The following is a 17,301-nucleotide window of genomic DNA, read 5'->3' as shown; positions in this document are numbered from 1 at the left end:
GTACTGAGACGAGGATGACAAGGCAGTTAGTGCAAAGTCACAGGATCTCGCAATACAATACGCAGACTAGTTGTATTTGCAAACCTTCATTGAGCGGGACATTTAAACATGGCAGCTGCACTGTGGGAAGGGAAGTGCAGGGACAAGCAGTGCAGGAGAAGATGTTGCCATCCACGCTGGGGCTCCTGAACGTGAAGCACACTGGAGGAGCCAGCAAAACAGAGAAGGCCACTGGGATAGGAAGAGGAATGCTGTGAGCGAGCCAGGAGGAATGAGGAGAGCTGGTGTGATCGCAGAGCCGCGCTGGTTGCTGGGGAAGCTTCTGCACACTCCAACCTTGGAAGGCAGAAGCGATAATGGAGAGGTGCGAGCAACGGAGATGCTGGAAAAGACTGGTGAGTCTGCCCAAAGCAGCTCGGGACCCAGGGGCATTCCAGCAACCACACCAGCAAGTGATAGAATGGTACAAGATTGCTAATGCAGAAAATATACAATGGCAACATTTGTTTGAACGCAGTCAAGGCAAAGACCAAAGGACAAGTTTGTTTGAATGCAGCCAAGGCAAAGTGCCATAAGAAGAAAAGTTGAATGCAGACATGATAAAGTATAAAAGCAAACCCCAATCAAATACTGAATCATGAGGCGCCAATATGGGGGAGAAGTATGAGCAACTACATTTGAGAAAATATGACCACAAACAGATATACCAAGCAGCACCTGGTATATGCTGTTGTGGTACATTTGAAAGATAGAAGAAGTCCTGACCGGTCAATACCCCAGGCAGTTGAAGTTTTATTAAGGAATTGTGAAACACATAAGAAGTCATGGCAAGCAGCCAAATATACCAAGCAGCTCAAATTGAACTAATATTTCTGGCAGAAGAGTACACCAGGCAATAGAAAATTGTATGAAGTTACCTGGCAGGGAGTATACCAGGTAGTCTGCAAAGATACAAGATCTACTACAGAAAGACTGGTACAGAACTTTTTGCTTGAACAAGAACTTGCCGAAACCAGTGAAGACACAAAAGAACTGTTTGCTAAAGAGACTCATTTTGCCATCCTGTTTAAGAATCCAGGGAAAGGGAAGCGACCAGGCTAAGTGTAGGTCCTTTGACACCTGGACCCAAACGTTACAAACTTATCTAAGAGAGAAGCTGGATGGATAACCCAGCTAAATCCGATGCTCTCACTGTGGCTCAATCTGAGCTTTGAATTCCTTAAACCAGATTTAAAGTATAAATTCAGTTAAAGTAAGGAAGATTTCATCAAAATGTTGTAAATTGTTACTTCACAATTTAATTAATATTCATTCCTCTTTTGGGGTTTTTCATATTGTGTTCTAACGAACTTTTATATCTGGAACCATCTCATGAGACTAAACGCCGTTGTGGTCATATGCCTATGCATTTCGGAGCTAAACTCCTTCTTTAGGGCCTAAGCCACATCTGGATATTCACTAAATAACAGATAACCGGAAATTATATACACATCAAGTATGTTTCACAGCATAAATTAATGTTGTATATCATAGGTACATACCATTCATATCTGTTTGGTGAAATACATATGTGCGGAAGGAGAGAAAGAGACAAATATGGCATCATGTTAGTTTAAATAATTTGCATCATGTAATAAACTACATAATTCGCTGTTAGTTATGTATGTACCTTGTAACTCATGATCTTGGCTCTGTGTTCCCTAACGTTGAAAAAATGATAAGTGACACAGAAAAGAAGAGAAGGAAAGGAACTCATGGTTAAAATATGTTAACTGCTTCTTAGTTGAAAAATGTCTGTGAAAGTAAAGGGCTGCATTTGCATACTGAAACGCCATATTACCTTGTGTTCAGACCTTTCGAAGTGTATCTGGACCCCTCGAGTAATTGTGCTGTAAAGAACAATTATGCAACTGTTAGCAGCTATTTATCCCCCTCTCATGTTTAACTCATATAGACGTGTAATGTAGCACTTTCCAGGACGCTCAAGTGCACAGTCGTAAGAGAATACAGCCGGCCGTAATGCAAGACTGGGCCGTAATTGTATCTGGTTGTAATCTATTGCTATAACGATCCAGCGAGGCGTCACGCATCCCCATGGAAACCGGGGAACGGGAGTTAAGGATCGCTGTGTATGTTGCGCGCGGTGGTAATTAGTTGTTGCCTCAAAGTGTAATCTGATCTGTGATTGAACATGGAACAGTCACAATACGTGTGAGCTCTACGATGATTATTTTAGAAAAGTAAGTTTAAATAAACCCATTGTATACTGTGTGGTGGAAAAGGGCAATACGTGTCGTATGTGCATTAGACCACTGATAATAAACATTGTGTCTGCTATGTAAGAAATCTCCTGAGTATTATGTAGAATGTAACAAGGAAGATAATGGTGACCGTAATAGGACCTTTAATGGTTATGTACGTGTATGCATAATTAGTCATCATATGTACTTGTGTGTCGAAATGTTTGAGGTGTGATAAAGTTTGCATTATGTTGTGTGTTAGTGAAAGCTCCATAACTGTTGTCCGTGGATCATATTGAGTTATGACAATGTCACTGAAGCAAGAATTGTGGTATAAGATTACATGAGTGAAGAACTAATAACAGTGATTCTGCTGTTATGGTATATAAACTTAAAGATTCATTACAGATAACATGCCCAATTGATTTCTTCGTTGAGTCCTTTAGGGGCAAGAGTCCCCAAGTGTTCAATCCAAAAGCATTCTCTTCTGTCCAGCTTTTTCTGTAGATTCTCATGAGGTTCGCTTCTACGGATTACCTTTAATATTAGAAATCGGATTTGTGCCAAATTGTCTCTCTTTCTGTCCAATGTCTTGCCACCGCAGAGTTTGTGTTCTTATTACGTATGCAAGATCGGTGGATATTCCAACAAAGTTTCGCTTTTCTTTTAGATTGGCCCACATAATACAGTCCGCAAGGACATTTAATTCTATATATTATGTTAGGTGTGTCGCATGTCGAATAATCTTTGAGAATCAACTTTTCGCCAGTATGGGGACGATTTATAACCTGGCCTTTCTGTACATAGCTACAGTTGCTACATTGTAAGCATGGAAATGTTCCTTTGCGCTTGGTCTCCACTTTTTTTCTGGTTATTCGTGTTTGTACCAGGCAATCTCTAAAGTTTCTGTGCTAACCTGTCCCATATCTAGGATGAAGCAAACAGGTTCTTCAGAACCGCCTGACCAAACTCTGTATCGTGCCTGGAGATGGTGTCTAGTGAGTAGTACCGCCTTGCTGATGACATTCCAAGAAGCATGTCGCTGAAACGTGATGCCTGTGGCCTTGGCTCTGACCGCATGGGAATGAATCCGCTCAGAAACACGTCTGCCCATGGCCATGTATGCCTCCAAAATGGCCTGAACCATCAAATGAGCGTTGGACGCCCTGGAAGCGTGAGTGCCGGGGGAGGAGCCCCCAAAAGTCACAAACAATGCCTTGGAATTACTGAAGGATTTCGTCCGAGAGAGATAAAACTTGAGGACCCTCTTGAGGTCCAACGAATTCAGGGCCCTCTCTGCAGATTCTGGAACACCACCGGCAGGCAGATCTCTTGATGGAGATGAAATGGATAGACCACAGTGGGCAAGAAGTGGTGATGGGTTTGCACGAGGACAACGCCTGCAGCTCACCAACTCTGCGCGCAGAGGTGAGAGCCACCAGTAAGACTGTCTTTACACCAAGCAGATGTCCACAGAAGCCATTGACTCAAAGGGCTTGAGCTGCAAAACTGCATCTACCACATTGAGGTCACAGACCAGGTGTGGCCTATGCACAATGGAAACAGCTTAGACAACCCCTTAAGGTGAGCCTTAACCACCGGGTTGGCCGCAGAAAACACACACTAGGGGAATTCTTGTAAGGCCCTATGGCCACCAAATAAGTGCGGCAGGTATCTACCTGAACTCAAGAACAAGCCAGGTGTGCTGAAAAAGCCAGTACGTCATCCAGAGGACAGGTGGCAGGGTTCAGACCCTTGTCACAAGCCCAATGGCAGAACCTACTCCATTTACTCTCACACTGGGGCCGAGTCAAGGGCCTCCTGGCCTGATGAATGATGTCCCAGTTGTCATTCGAAAATTGAGCATGTTGAAGCCTCTGCTGGTCAGAAACCAGGCCTCCAGTGCCAGCTTGGCCGGGTCTGGATGTTCCACTGCCCCACCCTGCTGCATCAGGAATCCCCTGCTGGAGATCAGAAGGTGGACGGGACCCTGGGAGCACAACTGCAGCAGATCTGAATACCAGGGTCTTGAAGGGCAGTGGGGGGCAATCGGGATGTGGCTGCAACCCACAGAAGCTCCAAACCTGCAGAGGATGCGGGGGCTGCTGGAGCAGAATGGTGGGCGGGAACACAACACCTGTGGCCGTGTCAACAGATCTGGAAGGTATTTTCCAGAGATCCCTGACCCCCGTCCTGCCCATAAAGCAAACTGGGGCCATTTGGCATTCAGAAAGTGCCCCACCGCCTTGTGGCAGGACAGAAGCCTCTGAGGCATAGGAAACACCCACTGAACGGTATTGTTCCAAAGCACCCCTAGGAAGACCAGTTCCTGAGATGGGCACAACTGACTTCTTTTGGGGGGCGTGGCTAGCCAGCGATGTAAGAGGCTGGAAGGACCTGGAGCTCCTGCAGATCCGACAAGATCCTGAGTCTGCCCGCCAGCAGATTGCACAGAAACCATCCTTAGAACGAAGGTCCAGCCATATAAGATTGTGGGGCATGCAATGAGCCATGTCAGGCTTGCTATAGACCATCTGACAGGAATAGAATGTTATTTTAAGTTTCCTGAAACGCCCGCGATCCTGCAACCAAAATGGCCGCCCGGGAGAACAAAGGACCAAGATACATTGTAGCAAGCGCAGCGCGGCACATCAGAAGATACGAGCCGCAACTGACGAAGCCGGTAGCTAGGGAAGCCGTGTGGTGTGAGCGGGCTGCTAAAGCCAGACGAATGGGAGCACATCTGCAGATGTAGCAGGACACTTTGAAGACAGACGGAGAGCGCGTGTAAGCCAGCCATGTGAATAGCTGAGCGAGTGGAGACCGAATGGACCCGGGGCCAGATACATCGTTCCTTGCTGTGGATGGGGCAGTAACACAGAGCGAAGTGAAGCCGGCCACCGTGACAGCAGCCGACCCAGATGACGGTGCAGCACAGAGCTGACAGCAGAACACCCACATGGCCCCCACAATGGATTAGCCAACGGAGAGCGGCTGGAAGAATAAGCCCTCGCTGAAGCGGGCCTGACATTGAGAACGGCACGGGCTGGTCAAAGTGCCCGCCTAAAGGGCGAGCGGCACAAAACTGAATGCTGAGTGTGCAGCACCCACGTCGTGATAAGCGGAGGCCCGAGACCGGTGTGACGTTCGTACACACACCCGACGAAGGAAGCACTCGAGCGACGTTCTAAACAAGCCAAAACCGAACATATAAACTTACAGGATCTTGCATTGCACCAGAAGGCGTAGGTTTGCTTAGGAGCCCCTGCCAAGAACGTCTTCTCTACAGAAACGCATAGCACAAGTGCCAGGCTGCAGATTGCCTTGGGCAGCTGGAGAGTGGATTTAAGGAAAAAAGCAACAACCCCCCCTGGGCATGCTGAGAGGGAAGGAGGGGGCTGACATATTACACCAAGCTCCCCCCTCACAACAAACACTGCAGCACCCACAAGCAGTGATTGGACACATGAAGGGGCCCTTGCACCCCAAGGTCAGCGCATGGAACTGGCTGCACGGGTGCAGATAGACCACCATACCCTCCGGGAAGGTGAGGCAGAAAGTGGCCACGTCAGGCCAAAAAAAAACACATAGCCCACAATCAAACTGGGAGAAAGGAGAGTGGAGAGCACACTACCAGACATGTCCCATAGCACTGCTGGCGCAAGGTGTGACGCATTGGCCCACAGTGAAGCTGTCTGGTGCCCCCAGGCAGAACCAAGATCCACTGGACCGCCGCAGGCACATGATACGGACATTGGAACCCCGTAAACTGCAGGTAGCATAGCAAGTGATAAGAGGATGGCGGCCAAAGCATTCAAACCGAAAGGAAAACAGCCCACTATGGACGAATATGCCAAAACTCCAACACAGATGGACAAAGCTAAGGACAAAGAGCGGCTCACAAGCAGACTCTGCACCAACGAGCAGCGATCAACAGATCTTGAAAGCAATAGCAGACCTGAAGGTTACCCGAGAAACCAAGCTTGAAGCAGCGATGGCAAGCCTCAAAACGTTGCTAGAACATAAGATCGACGCAGTGCAAGTGGACATGACCCTCCTGCGGCAAGATGTGAGAGCGATAGCAGAGCGCACAGGAGTTATGGAAAAATAAGTACAAGCAAATACTACCACCAGCAAGTCCAATGCTTCCGAAATCCACACATTGCGCCAGCAAGTGAGTAACCTGGAGAACAGGGTTGAGGAAGCCGAAGGACGGGCCCCAAGAAATAACTTGCGCATAATAGGGCTCGAGGAGGGCCTTAACCCCACAGACTAGATTGAAAACATGCTGCTGCAAGAAATAGACAGCGTGCATTGACCCAAGGGTTTGCAGTGGAAAGAGCCCATCGGGCACTGATGTGGAAACCTGCGCCGGGAGCCCCCGCCGAGACCGATCATCGCCAAAATTCTAAATTACTGGGACCGGGAAAAGATTCTAGAACACTTTTGGAAAGGAGGCATGATCCGGAGGGCATCAGCGGAAATAACGGCATACCCAGACTACACGCTTCAGGTGCAAAGACGCCGACTGAACTTCGGTTTGGTGAAAAGAAGACTGCGGGAGGCAAACTTTAAATACATGCTGATGTATCCGGGGAAATTGAAAATATTTCACAAAAACAAAGCCTTATTTTTTTGAAACCCCGGAAGAAGCCATGGAATGGTTGGATGCACAGAATAGCCCGCTGGAAGCAAGCGACCACCAAGATGGCGGAAAGGGCAAACAAGGCGGTGGTCACCAAGACTGAGGTGCTGTATAAACAATGACATTGGGACTGGAATATAGACTGGTGCTGGAAAGCCAGCATGAGGGCAATGTAGAAGGCGGGCAAGCAAGTAAAAACATTGATGCAGGAGATGCAGTGTACTCAACTCGTACCCCAGTAGATAGATTAGGTAGATTGCCATTGGAGTGGCAACCCCCCACTGTGTCCTTGCACCGGGCTAGCCAGGGCAAGACTAAATGCGGGGTAGCATGAGATCCAGGGATGGAGCTGGCCAATTGTTGGGGAAGGGAAGTTGGGGCTGGGTAGGGAGAGGGGAGGGAAGAAAGTTGGGAAAGTTGCAGTGTTGTGGGTTGGGGGTAGTTAAGGGTGGGGAACGAGCCTACGTATATGGGAATTGCCGCTCTAAGCAGCAAAAGGAGGGACACAATGGAGGAGGAGGGACAAGGCTGAATGATGGGGGACCTTAAGGTAATTTCTTGGAATGTCAGAGGGCTCAATAGCTACCTAAAAAGGAACAAGGTAATGATGTATTTGAGGCGACAGAAAATAGATATAGCCTTAATACAAGAAACTCACCTTACAAAGGAAAAGCTGGGGGTAATAAAGAAGAAGTGGAAGGGGATGGTTTATGGGGCAATGTATTCGGCCTACGCCAGAGGGTAGCACCGCATGTCTCATTCCAGTTACTGCAATCCACAGTGGAATAGGATGTGAGGATGGTGGCAATACGGGGGCTGGAGGAAAATATAGAAATATGCATCGTAAACACATACGCCGCGAATCAGGCACAGTGACATATTTCAAGACCCTGTATACCAAACTCAGCCCATACCTGGGGGAGGTGGTGATCTGGGGAGGCGATTTTGACCCGAGGATAGACAGGTCAGATAAGAAAGTAGATAAGCCCGCCCCTGCGGCTAGGTCCTTGAGAATTTTGCTGACAGATTTTCGGCTAGAAGACGTATGGAAGGCACAACATCCACAAGATAGACAATATTCGCATTATTCCGCCCCTCAGAACTTGTATACGAGGATAGACTACATGTTTGCCACACAAGACATCTTGGCAGACATAACATGAACGGAATACAAAGCAAGGGTCCTGTTGGACCACACGCCTCTGGCAAGAACATGGCAATACCGGCCCCCAAAGGCTAGGATCCCAATGTAACGGCTCAGAGCATAAGCACTAAAATTCATAATATTTAGGGAGAACCTGAGAGAAGAGATAACACACTAGTTCGAAGACAACACCGAAGTGCTGACTCGGCCGGTACATTATCGGAAGCATTCATAGTGGTGGTGAGAGGAATAGCTATAGCCAAATCTAAGTGGCTGCAGGTAGGGATAATTAGAGAACTGCAAAAAGCAGAGATTGAACTAGAGACAATGATGAGAAAGGGGAGCAGCACTAAGTAAGAAGCAGAAGCCATAAGCCAACTGCAACAAGAATGCGTAAGACACTGGGAAAGACTATGCAATCTAAACTATAAAAAATATGTAGAGACGCAGCATGCGGGTGGAGACAAACCAGGGAGGATGCTGGCCTGGCTGTATAAGAGCGAGACCCCCAGATCACCGATCAGAACAATTATGGGGAAGAACAGGCAAATAGTTGACACCCAAGAGGGAGTAAACTTAGAATTCCTGGAATATTATCAACACTTGTATGAAGATCAGGGAGGGAGCGACAACGAGGAGATGATAGATACGCTGAGGGATATAGGCATGCCACAAATAAGCGTGGAGGAGCGGGTAGACCTAGAGGCCCCAATCACGTTAGAAGAGTTGGAAGCAGCGGTAGTGCAACTGCCCACTAGTAAGACCCCAGCGGCGGATGGACTTCCCCAGTGAGTTTTATAAAATGTACAGAAATGAGGTGCTCCCCCCGCTGTTAGCAATGTTAAATGAGGCATTCGAAATAGGGAGACTACCAGAATCCCTTAGAGAAGCAATTATCCCACTCCCCTAACCCAATAAGCCTGGCGAAGAATGCGGATCATACAGACCGCTATCAATGCTGAACCAAGACAGCAAAATACTCACTGCGGTGCTGGCGAACAGGATGAAACGGGTTATAAGCAAACTGATACACCCAGACCAGACCGGATATGTCCCATGCAGGAACATCTCCGATAACCTCAGAAGACTACACCGGGTTATAGAGCACACAAAGGGAGACTGGAGTGAGACTGCAATTTTATCACTTGATGCCATAAAAGCTTTTGACTCGGTCAATTGGCCTTAGCTAAGTGCAGCCTTGACTAGCTATGGGATAGGATTGGGGTACCTCCAATGGGTGAAATTACTGTATAGTGTGCCGCTAGACAGAGTCAAGACAGGAGCGATTATTTCGGAAAGATGGCAACTAAGTAGGGGCACCAGACAGGGATGCCCATGGTCACCAATGTTGTACTTATTAGCACTTGAACCGCTAGCGATATACCTGAGACAGCAATATGAGGAAATAGGGATCAGCCTAAAAGGTGAACCTCATCTAAGTTTGCTGTACGCAGATGATATGCTGCTATACTTAAGATATCCGGAGGAAAACCTCCAATATATACTAGAAGTGATGGAACGCTTTGAGATACTATCCGGCACTGCAGTGAATCCCAATAAAATCATGTACATTCCCCTTGGGTAGGTATGTAGGAGTCCCCAGTGAACGACTGCCGGTCTTGCCAATACCATGGGAGACAGACTCATTCAGATATCTAGGGATAGACATCTATCACACGGTGGAGGCAGAACATCAACACGATACAGAGAAGGCGGTTAGCAATAGCATGAGGTTCTGGGCCAAGCTCCCCTTGGCAATGATAGGGAGGGGGGCACTGTTGAAGATGGTGATTCTGCCGAGGTTACTACACTTCTTTGGGAACATACTATACCTGATACCAAAGCGTTTTATTTTACTAAACTACAGAGTATATGCAGGGAATTCCTATGGCATTGAACTAGAAACAGAATTGTCCTTTGGAAGCTGCAAAACACGCATGATAAAGGGGGCATTTAGTTACCTAACTATGAGGTCTATTACTTGGCCAGCCAACTGCAATATGTAGCGAGGTGGCTGTCTGAAGACCCGACCCCAGAATCGAGATTGCTGAGAAGAGAGAGTGCCCCGTTCTTCGTAAAGGAAATAATATGGCTCCCTAAACCACAATTGAAAGAGCGCTCAGAGATGATGATACTGGTGTGGAAAATATGGTGGAAAGCCTGTCTGGTTATGGAGAACCCAACCCTGTGGGTGGGCAATTAATGAAAATGATCCGAAGGTATTGGGAACCAGTGGGGATAACAACAATGGTAGACATATGGCAAGAAGGGGGAATAAAGGAATTTGGGACGCTGGTGGAGGGAACAGGGCTACAGGCAGGACAATATATTACACATAATCAAATGATACGGCGGATTAAAGAGACATGGTCTGAAATAAGACTTGAAGAAGAACCTGATATAGCCATTGAAACAATATATGAAATAGCAGAAGGAGGGCATGAGATTTCCAGATTATATGAGCTACTGATGTCCAGGGTGGGAAAGGAAGTCGTCCAACTAAGACATGATTGGGAAGAAGTAGTAGGGGAACACATGAGCGATGGGATGTGGGAACGAGCACAGAGCTATCACAAGAAAGTGTCCAGAAATGCAAGGCTACAGCAAATACAACTATATGTAACCCACAGAGCATATATGACTCCCCAGAGAATAGCCAAATTTAAGAACGCAGAACGACAAACATGCCCCAAATGTGGAGAGGAAAACGCTGGGATGACGCATATGTTTTGGGCATGCCCGGAAATTGGGAAGTTCTGGGCAGAAATAGCCCAACGGCTAGACGAGAAAGGGGTCAAATTAAATGTTGAATCAGTGTGGGCATGCATGGTAGGAGGCTTCCCTAGACCTCACCAAATGAAGCACGTAAGCAAATTGAAGGATCTGGCATGTATACTTGCTAAGCGCAGAATAGCTATGGGATGGAAGGTGTCTAACAGACCAAGGGTAGAAGTCTGGTGGGGAGATCTTCAGAAATGGACTGAAGCGGAAACAGCAGTTTAGCAGGAGGCGGGGGACAAAGGAGGGGAAGAAAAAGCAGAATCTCTGATGGCCTGGAAATGTCTAATAGCCACTCTATATGAGCCCGCCCAGGACTGGTCTACAAACCAGGGCTCGGTGGAAGATACCGGGGAAGAGAACCCAAACTGAAAAACTATAGAGGAGGACGGAACGAAGTAGGCTCGAGTTGGAGGGTGGGTAATGGGGTAGGCAGTAGTCATTGATTGGCATATGTACAATGTTGAAATATTGTGACATGTACTGCAAGTTTTGTTGTTTGTTTGTTGGTTGTGGAAACTAATACAAATTATTTTTAAAAAACTAAAAAACAGACTTCTTTTGGTTGAGGGAGAACTCCAGCTGATTAGGGATATCCACCAATCTCTGGCAGGAGTGCACCACCCCATCGGGTGATTCTGCCCTCACCAGCTAGTCATCCAAATAAGGATACAGATGATGGCCCTAGAAGTGGAGAAGACCCGCCACTGTGTCATAAACTTTGTGAAGACACAAGGGGCTGAGCTCAGACCCAAGGGCAGCAAGCACCCTGTACTGAAAGTGGTACGACGTAATCGTGAACCCCAGAAACCTCTGATGCTGTTGGGAGATGGGAATATGCATCCTTGAAGTCCAGGGAACACATCCAGTCCCCTGCACACAGACTTGGCTATGCGCGCAGGAGTAATCATCTTGAAGCGTTCCAGTGGTAAAGACAGATTTAGAAATGACAAGTCCAGGACAACCCTCAGGCCAATCTGGTTGTTCTTGGGTACCACAAAAATCCTGGAATAGTACCCAGAGTCCCCGTCTCTCCATGAGTGAAAGGGCATCCCGTAAAAGAGCCAGGAACCCAATCTGACAAAGAGGAGGTGAGGGAAGAGGAAGACTGAAATCTGTGGACACTACGGATAGGATCCACGGGTTGCTGAAAAGCAGCTTCCAGGTGTCCTTGAACAGAGCCAAATGGCCCACCACAGGCGAGCTGTGTTCCCTGACCTTGATGTCACTGCTTCTTAGCGTCGGAGGCGGGTGTAGAGGAGGGGGAGCGGCAAAACCTGTGACGTTATCGGCTGCTTCCTCCCGTTGTTGCTGGGTGACCTGTCAGACCTCCTTGTGTTAGGAAAGATTCCTCTCTACTGCACCTTTCCTTTTATTTCTATAGACCACGAAACCTTTCGCTTTTATTTTATCTGACCTGTTCTTTTTACAGTGCAGTGAAGCCTTAAGCTTCACTACACTGGTTTTTGCTCATTTGTTATGGGGTAACTGACAAGTTTGGCTGTCAGTACTGGGAAACATTGTTTCCCTTAGTCTTGTTTCTTTGTTACTACTTTTAGTAACTAATCACTTGTGGTAACTTTTTATCATTGTATAATGCATCTTACAATGCAGTACAATGGGGTACACTTTTTGATTTGCCTCACACTCAAGAGGATTTTTGGCTACTCTATATGTGCTAAATGGACAAGCTGGTGGCAGTAGTGATGTTTTACAATTTCTTTGGTTAATTTCATTTTAGCCTTACTGCGTTTGGCTACTAACTGTGGCTAGTAGAGATTTTTTCACTTGTCCTTTGGCCGTCTTGTCTTTTAGCCTTATATGGACTTCCAGTGCCTGTGAAAGCAGAGGCTTTTGATAGGCTACTGGAGGGCTATGTGTGTTTACTACCAGGAAGTGGGCTGGGACTGTCTGGTGTTAACCCACATGCTGGTGTCAATGTGTCTGGGTGGAATGAATGAGTTTTGCCTCCAGTGGTCCCGATTGGACCACTGCTGGGGTGAGTTTATGTGGGGCAGATCCGTCACTGCCTAGTGGGGGCAGCTGCTCTTCCCTGGCTTTTTGGATAAGAAGAGGACCCTTGCAACCACTCAGAGATCCTGTAAGGAACCGAAGGAGCCAAGACTCCTGTCCAGATACAAGACTTGTGAGGAGACTGTGGACCCGCCAGAAGATGGCATGGCGACCAACTTTTGCTGCTGCCCTGGTAGAGCCCTGTCCTGTGGAAGATCTCCAGCAGTCCTGCAAAGGAGCTACATCCCTTGGAGTGGAGGGAACATACATTCTCAACATCAGCTCGGTGCCCTGCCAAGAAGAGCCTTCGGAAGTGTTCCAGGACCACCCTGTGGCTGAACAGCTCTTAGTTTGGGCTTCTGTGCTGCAGACGTTGCCGTTCCGAGTTGAGTCCTGGAACTTGGGGGGGTGGGGGGATCCTCAGCTTCTGCAGCAAGACTTACCTCTGCAAGGTTTCATGGTCCTAGCATCAAAGGGACCCGAGATAGGAGGGAAAGTCTGACCGTGACAAGTGAGTACCTTTGCGTCGCCGGTCATCGGTGGCCGTCGTCCAAAATTGCTTACCTCCATCTATCTAATTTTTAGTTTTGTGTGATGTTATTACCAGATTGAAGTCATTTTTCACAGTGTAACTCTGGCTATCAGTAAAGTGTGTTCCTTGACTGCTTTGCTGTGTGTGCTTATTGTGGATTTACAAGCTCACCACCTCTTCAGACCTAGCCTAAGCCACTCGCCTAGCTACCTTGAACTGGTTTGGCTACAGCTCCCCAGAGTTGTCCCTTTTACAATATAGGTTGGCCTTCTATACATCTGTTCACCAGGCTACAATATTGAGAATCAGTTATTACACTGTGTACCGCAATCCCGGAACGTCTTGAAGTCAGAGAAGGTGCAGGGCTTGAACTCGGCCCTGCCCTGAGACTGAGTGAAGGATTTCTGACCTGGATTTGTCAGGATGGCCAAGGAATTGGAGATTTCAGTGGAGGTTTTCTTCTTTGTCAAGCACATACAACTTCCATTCCTGTATGTCACACGAAAACTTAGTGCTGTGCATCCACGCCGTCCTCATCTTGACCCTGAGGCACAGCCCTTGCTGTGTCGATGTGGGAGACCGAAGACCCCATGAGGTCCTGCGCAATGACCCAGGCATCTTCCAGCTCAGTCTTGAAGTACGCTTGCTTGTCCAGAGGGAGGTCGGGCAGAAATTCCCCAAGCTACCGCCACAGTTTATGGTTAGCTCAGCCCAAGAGAGCATCTACGTTGGCTTGCCGCAGATGCAATCCTGAGATTAGCAGTGCCTTCCAAAAGACTTGAGGACTTTGTCCTCATTGTAGAGGCAACTGAAGGTGGCTCCTGTGGAGGAAGACGACAGATGATGGTTTCGAATAAAAGGAGGCAGCAGACACCACTGAGGAATGTGGCCAAGTGTGGTAGGCAAGAAGGATTGGCTCTCCGTCCATCAGCCTTAACCCTCTGTCCAACTTCTTGTTCATCTGGGCGTTGGCCCTGGGCATCTCCCAGACCATTCACGCCACCTGAAGAACATCATTCTGAAGAGGGATGTCAGGCCAGATCTTGGTGCGCTTCCCCAAATCCTCTGCTAGCACTCCTGACTCCTGGGGAGCTTCTTCAGGCAGGGGGACCCCCAAGAACTCTGCCAGGCCCTGAAGGTGGTCAAGACAGCCTTAACAGATGCCAAGGGTGCATCGCCCTGGACATCATCGTCCTCCCCTGCCTTTCTCACAGACCAAGGGGAATCCGGGCCCTGGGACACAGGTGCCAGCGTGCCCCTTCCTAACCCCTAGGTACGGAGCCGCATACAGGTCCAACGGCTGTTGAGGGGAGGCATTGGTGGTACAGGAGGTGGTGGAGGGGTCAGAACAACCGGTAGGGCCTGGATGGGGGGAGGGACTGGCACTGGAACCAGCAGCGCTGGAGGAATACCCAGAGGAGGGACCCGGGGTGTTGTCACCTGCGGGATGACCTCCTTCACAATGTCCTTCAGGAGCCCCTTCATCTGAGGGGAACGCACAAGGACGAGGAAGCGCACAAAGAAGCAGCCCTCGCAAGCCACTGGGTTCCTAGGATCCCGGTGGTCCGAGGCGCTGGGCCTCCATTCCTGGTCAATGCGCAGAGGTGCCTGTTGCATGTACCCATTTGTCTGTGATGGGTAGCTGTAACTCTGAGGAGACCAGAAGCCTGCACCGTAGGATCTGCTGCTGCTTCCAGAGGGAAAGGGGGCTGGGATCATCTTGCAAGCCCATTTGATGGGTGAAAGCACTGGCAGACCCTGACCCGGATCCAATATGGCCGTCAACCTGGCAGGCTCTGCCACGTGCCCCTCTGCCATTTCTAAGCCTTGCGCCATGCCCTGGGCAGGAAGACGAAGAGGCCCTGAGCTAAGAGAGGCCTCAGACACGGGAGGATACAGCTTGTGTCTTGCACCCGAAGCAGAGTCATCGAACTTAGAGATCCCTCTGATAGGCGCTGAGCCCTCGGACTCCCCCAACAGACGTCTGGCAGCCCCAACGTCCCGACTCGCAAGCTCTGGTAGGTTGGACACCTGTGCCTGTAGCCGTGTTGGATTGTGCCGAGGAAAGACTCTTGGAGATGGCACTCAATGATACGTTACCCCCTGGGGTAGAAGAAGAGGACAAACTTTTTTGCTGACAAAAGTTCCAGTACCAATCCCATGTTGGGGGACGCCCAAAAGCATGGAGGAAAGGGGATGGGAAGTATGAGCAATTTTTATACGTTTGGTTTTGAACACTTTTCAAAACATTAAGACATTTTCCTTGCACCTTTTGTTGTTTGTTTATAGTGTGAGGGTTAGGAAAGGTTGTTTTGGACACATAGATGGCTTTCAATTACTGACATCCTGACACAGATCCTTCGTTTTTAGTTTCTAGGTGGGGAAGTTCCTCTTTAGAATAGGGCTACAGAGATGTTTTCCCAACCCATTTTTATTTAATAAAACGTCTTTAATGAAGAATACAGCAACCTTGTGTCAGTCTCCCATTTCAGACCCCTCATAGAAGACACAGCTGATGACCATCAAAGCATAATCCATCCAAAAGGGGAACATTTGTTTCAGGTTTTGTGTGCAAAAACAATGACATTTACAGTATCACAAAAATTATGAGTGAATCCAACAGATTGCCATACAATCCCATTAGCATAGAGTACTGTTGCAATCCTCTTTCGTTTATAAATCACACCTTTTTTGAAGGTCTTGTTAGAACTATGTTGACCATCTGCAAAGCTTTTATCCCCTTCGACATATGGAAAAACTCTGCCGCGATGCACCCAATAGTAGTCATGGGAACCAAAGAAAAACACTGGAAAGTCTCCGATCTCATGTTTGAGGGCTTGTATGTTGAGAGGCACGGTCCTGGGATTGCATATCTCAGCTGGCCACCACCTAAAAATAAATTAGATTTTTGTGAGGGGCATAAATCTCTAATGGGCAGCACCTAATCATTAACAGGAATTGCACCTACAACACCAAGTAAAGAGATACAGTAATAACAGGATGGAAGAACAGAATCCACAATTTGAATGCAGTCTGTGGTTAGTGAGAAAACACTACTGTGGTATGTCTCTAGCAATGAGAGAACATCTAACCGTAATACACGCAAATCAGATGTAACTAGCATTTAAACTTTCCAGGCATGCAAACAAGATGTTGCGTGAGAAGCGAATCTCAGGCACCCATTCATACATCAGCCAGATTCGGTCATGACTGCACTAATCTTATAACCATGCCTCTTGGAAAGATCATGCCAATTTATGGCACAGACTTACCATGTCTATAATAAGGGTTCCTGGTGAGCCTTGGTCGTCCAGGTACAGTATTGGCAAAAAACAAAAAGCGCCAAGGCTATTATGTCACACTCCCTATCTCTAGTTAATGAAACCAGTATCATAGAATTATTATTTTCTATTAAAAACATCTGTTTGTTTATTTTGCACCAGAATTACATGAATTTGTCATAACAAAACAATTCATTTATACACATTCATGATCAAAAATGTGTTCAATCGTAAAAACACATCTATAAGAGACACAGTTTCCAGACACTGGTGTTTTCCAGTGTCCTTTTTTCACTTCTTTCTCGTCTTTTTGTTTAACCTGCCCTAGTTTAAGCAGTGTTGGTGGTAGCTGTATATCAAAGGTCGGCACAGTGTGGTTCAACTCTCTCTTCACCCAACTGCAGTATCACAATTTAGCAACCTTCGTCAGGACAAAAAATAATTTCTAGAGTACACACTCAATATGTATTGTGTTTTATGCAGTAGTAGCCCAGCAAAATCACCAAGGAGGAATCCCTCCTTGTTAGAGCGAAATCCAGGGAACGCAGATACTCATGGGCTAGCTTTTGCTAAATGGCCCTGTCTTAATATGGGTAGCCGTTAGGGAGAATTCTCATTCTATGGCTAATTTCCCTTACCTAGTGAGTCCCCCAGCAGCTTTGCTGGAT

General features: G+C 47.5%; 1 protein-coding gene across 3 annotated transcripts in view; it reads right to left on the bottom strand.

Moving 5' to 3' along the window:
* NSD3 (nuclear receptor binding SET domain protein 3) overlaps positions 1 to 17,301 on the bottom strand; it is a 2,619,674-nt gene that overhangs the window by 626,805 nt on the left and 1,975,568 nt on the right. For all 3 annotated transcript variants that reach the window (XM_069617934.1, XM_069617935.1, XM_069617936.1), the window contains one exon: positions 16,039 to 16,241. In XM_069617934.1, the coding sequence (XP_069474035.1) occupies positions 16,039 to 16,241 (203 nt within the window). The remainder of the gene's footprint in view (positions 1 to 16,038; positions 16,242 to 17,301) is intronic.

Source organism: Ambystoma mexicanum, chromosome 10 (assembly GCF_040938575.1).
Source record: "Ambystoma mexicanum isolate Mex_15411 chromosome 10, UKY_AmexF1_1, whole genome shotgun sequence".
NCBI classification, from domain to species: Eukaryota; Metazoa; Chordata; class Amphibia; order Caudata; family Ambystomatidae; genus Ambystoma; species Ambystoma mexicanum.
Note: the sequence above shows the minus strand (reverse complement) of the source record. Positions and strands in the feature narration are given on the sequence as shown.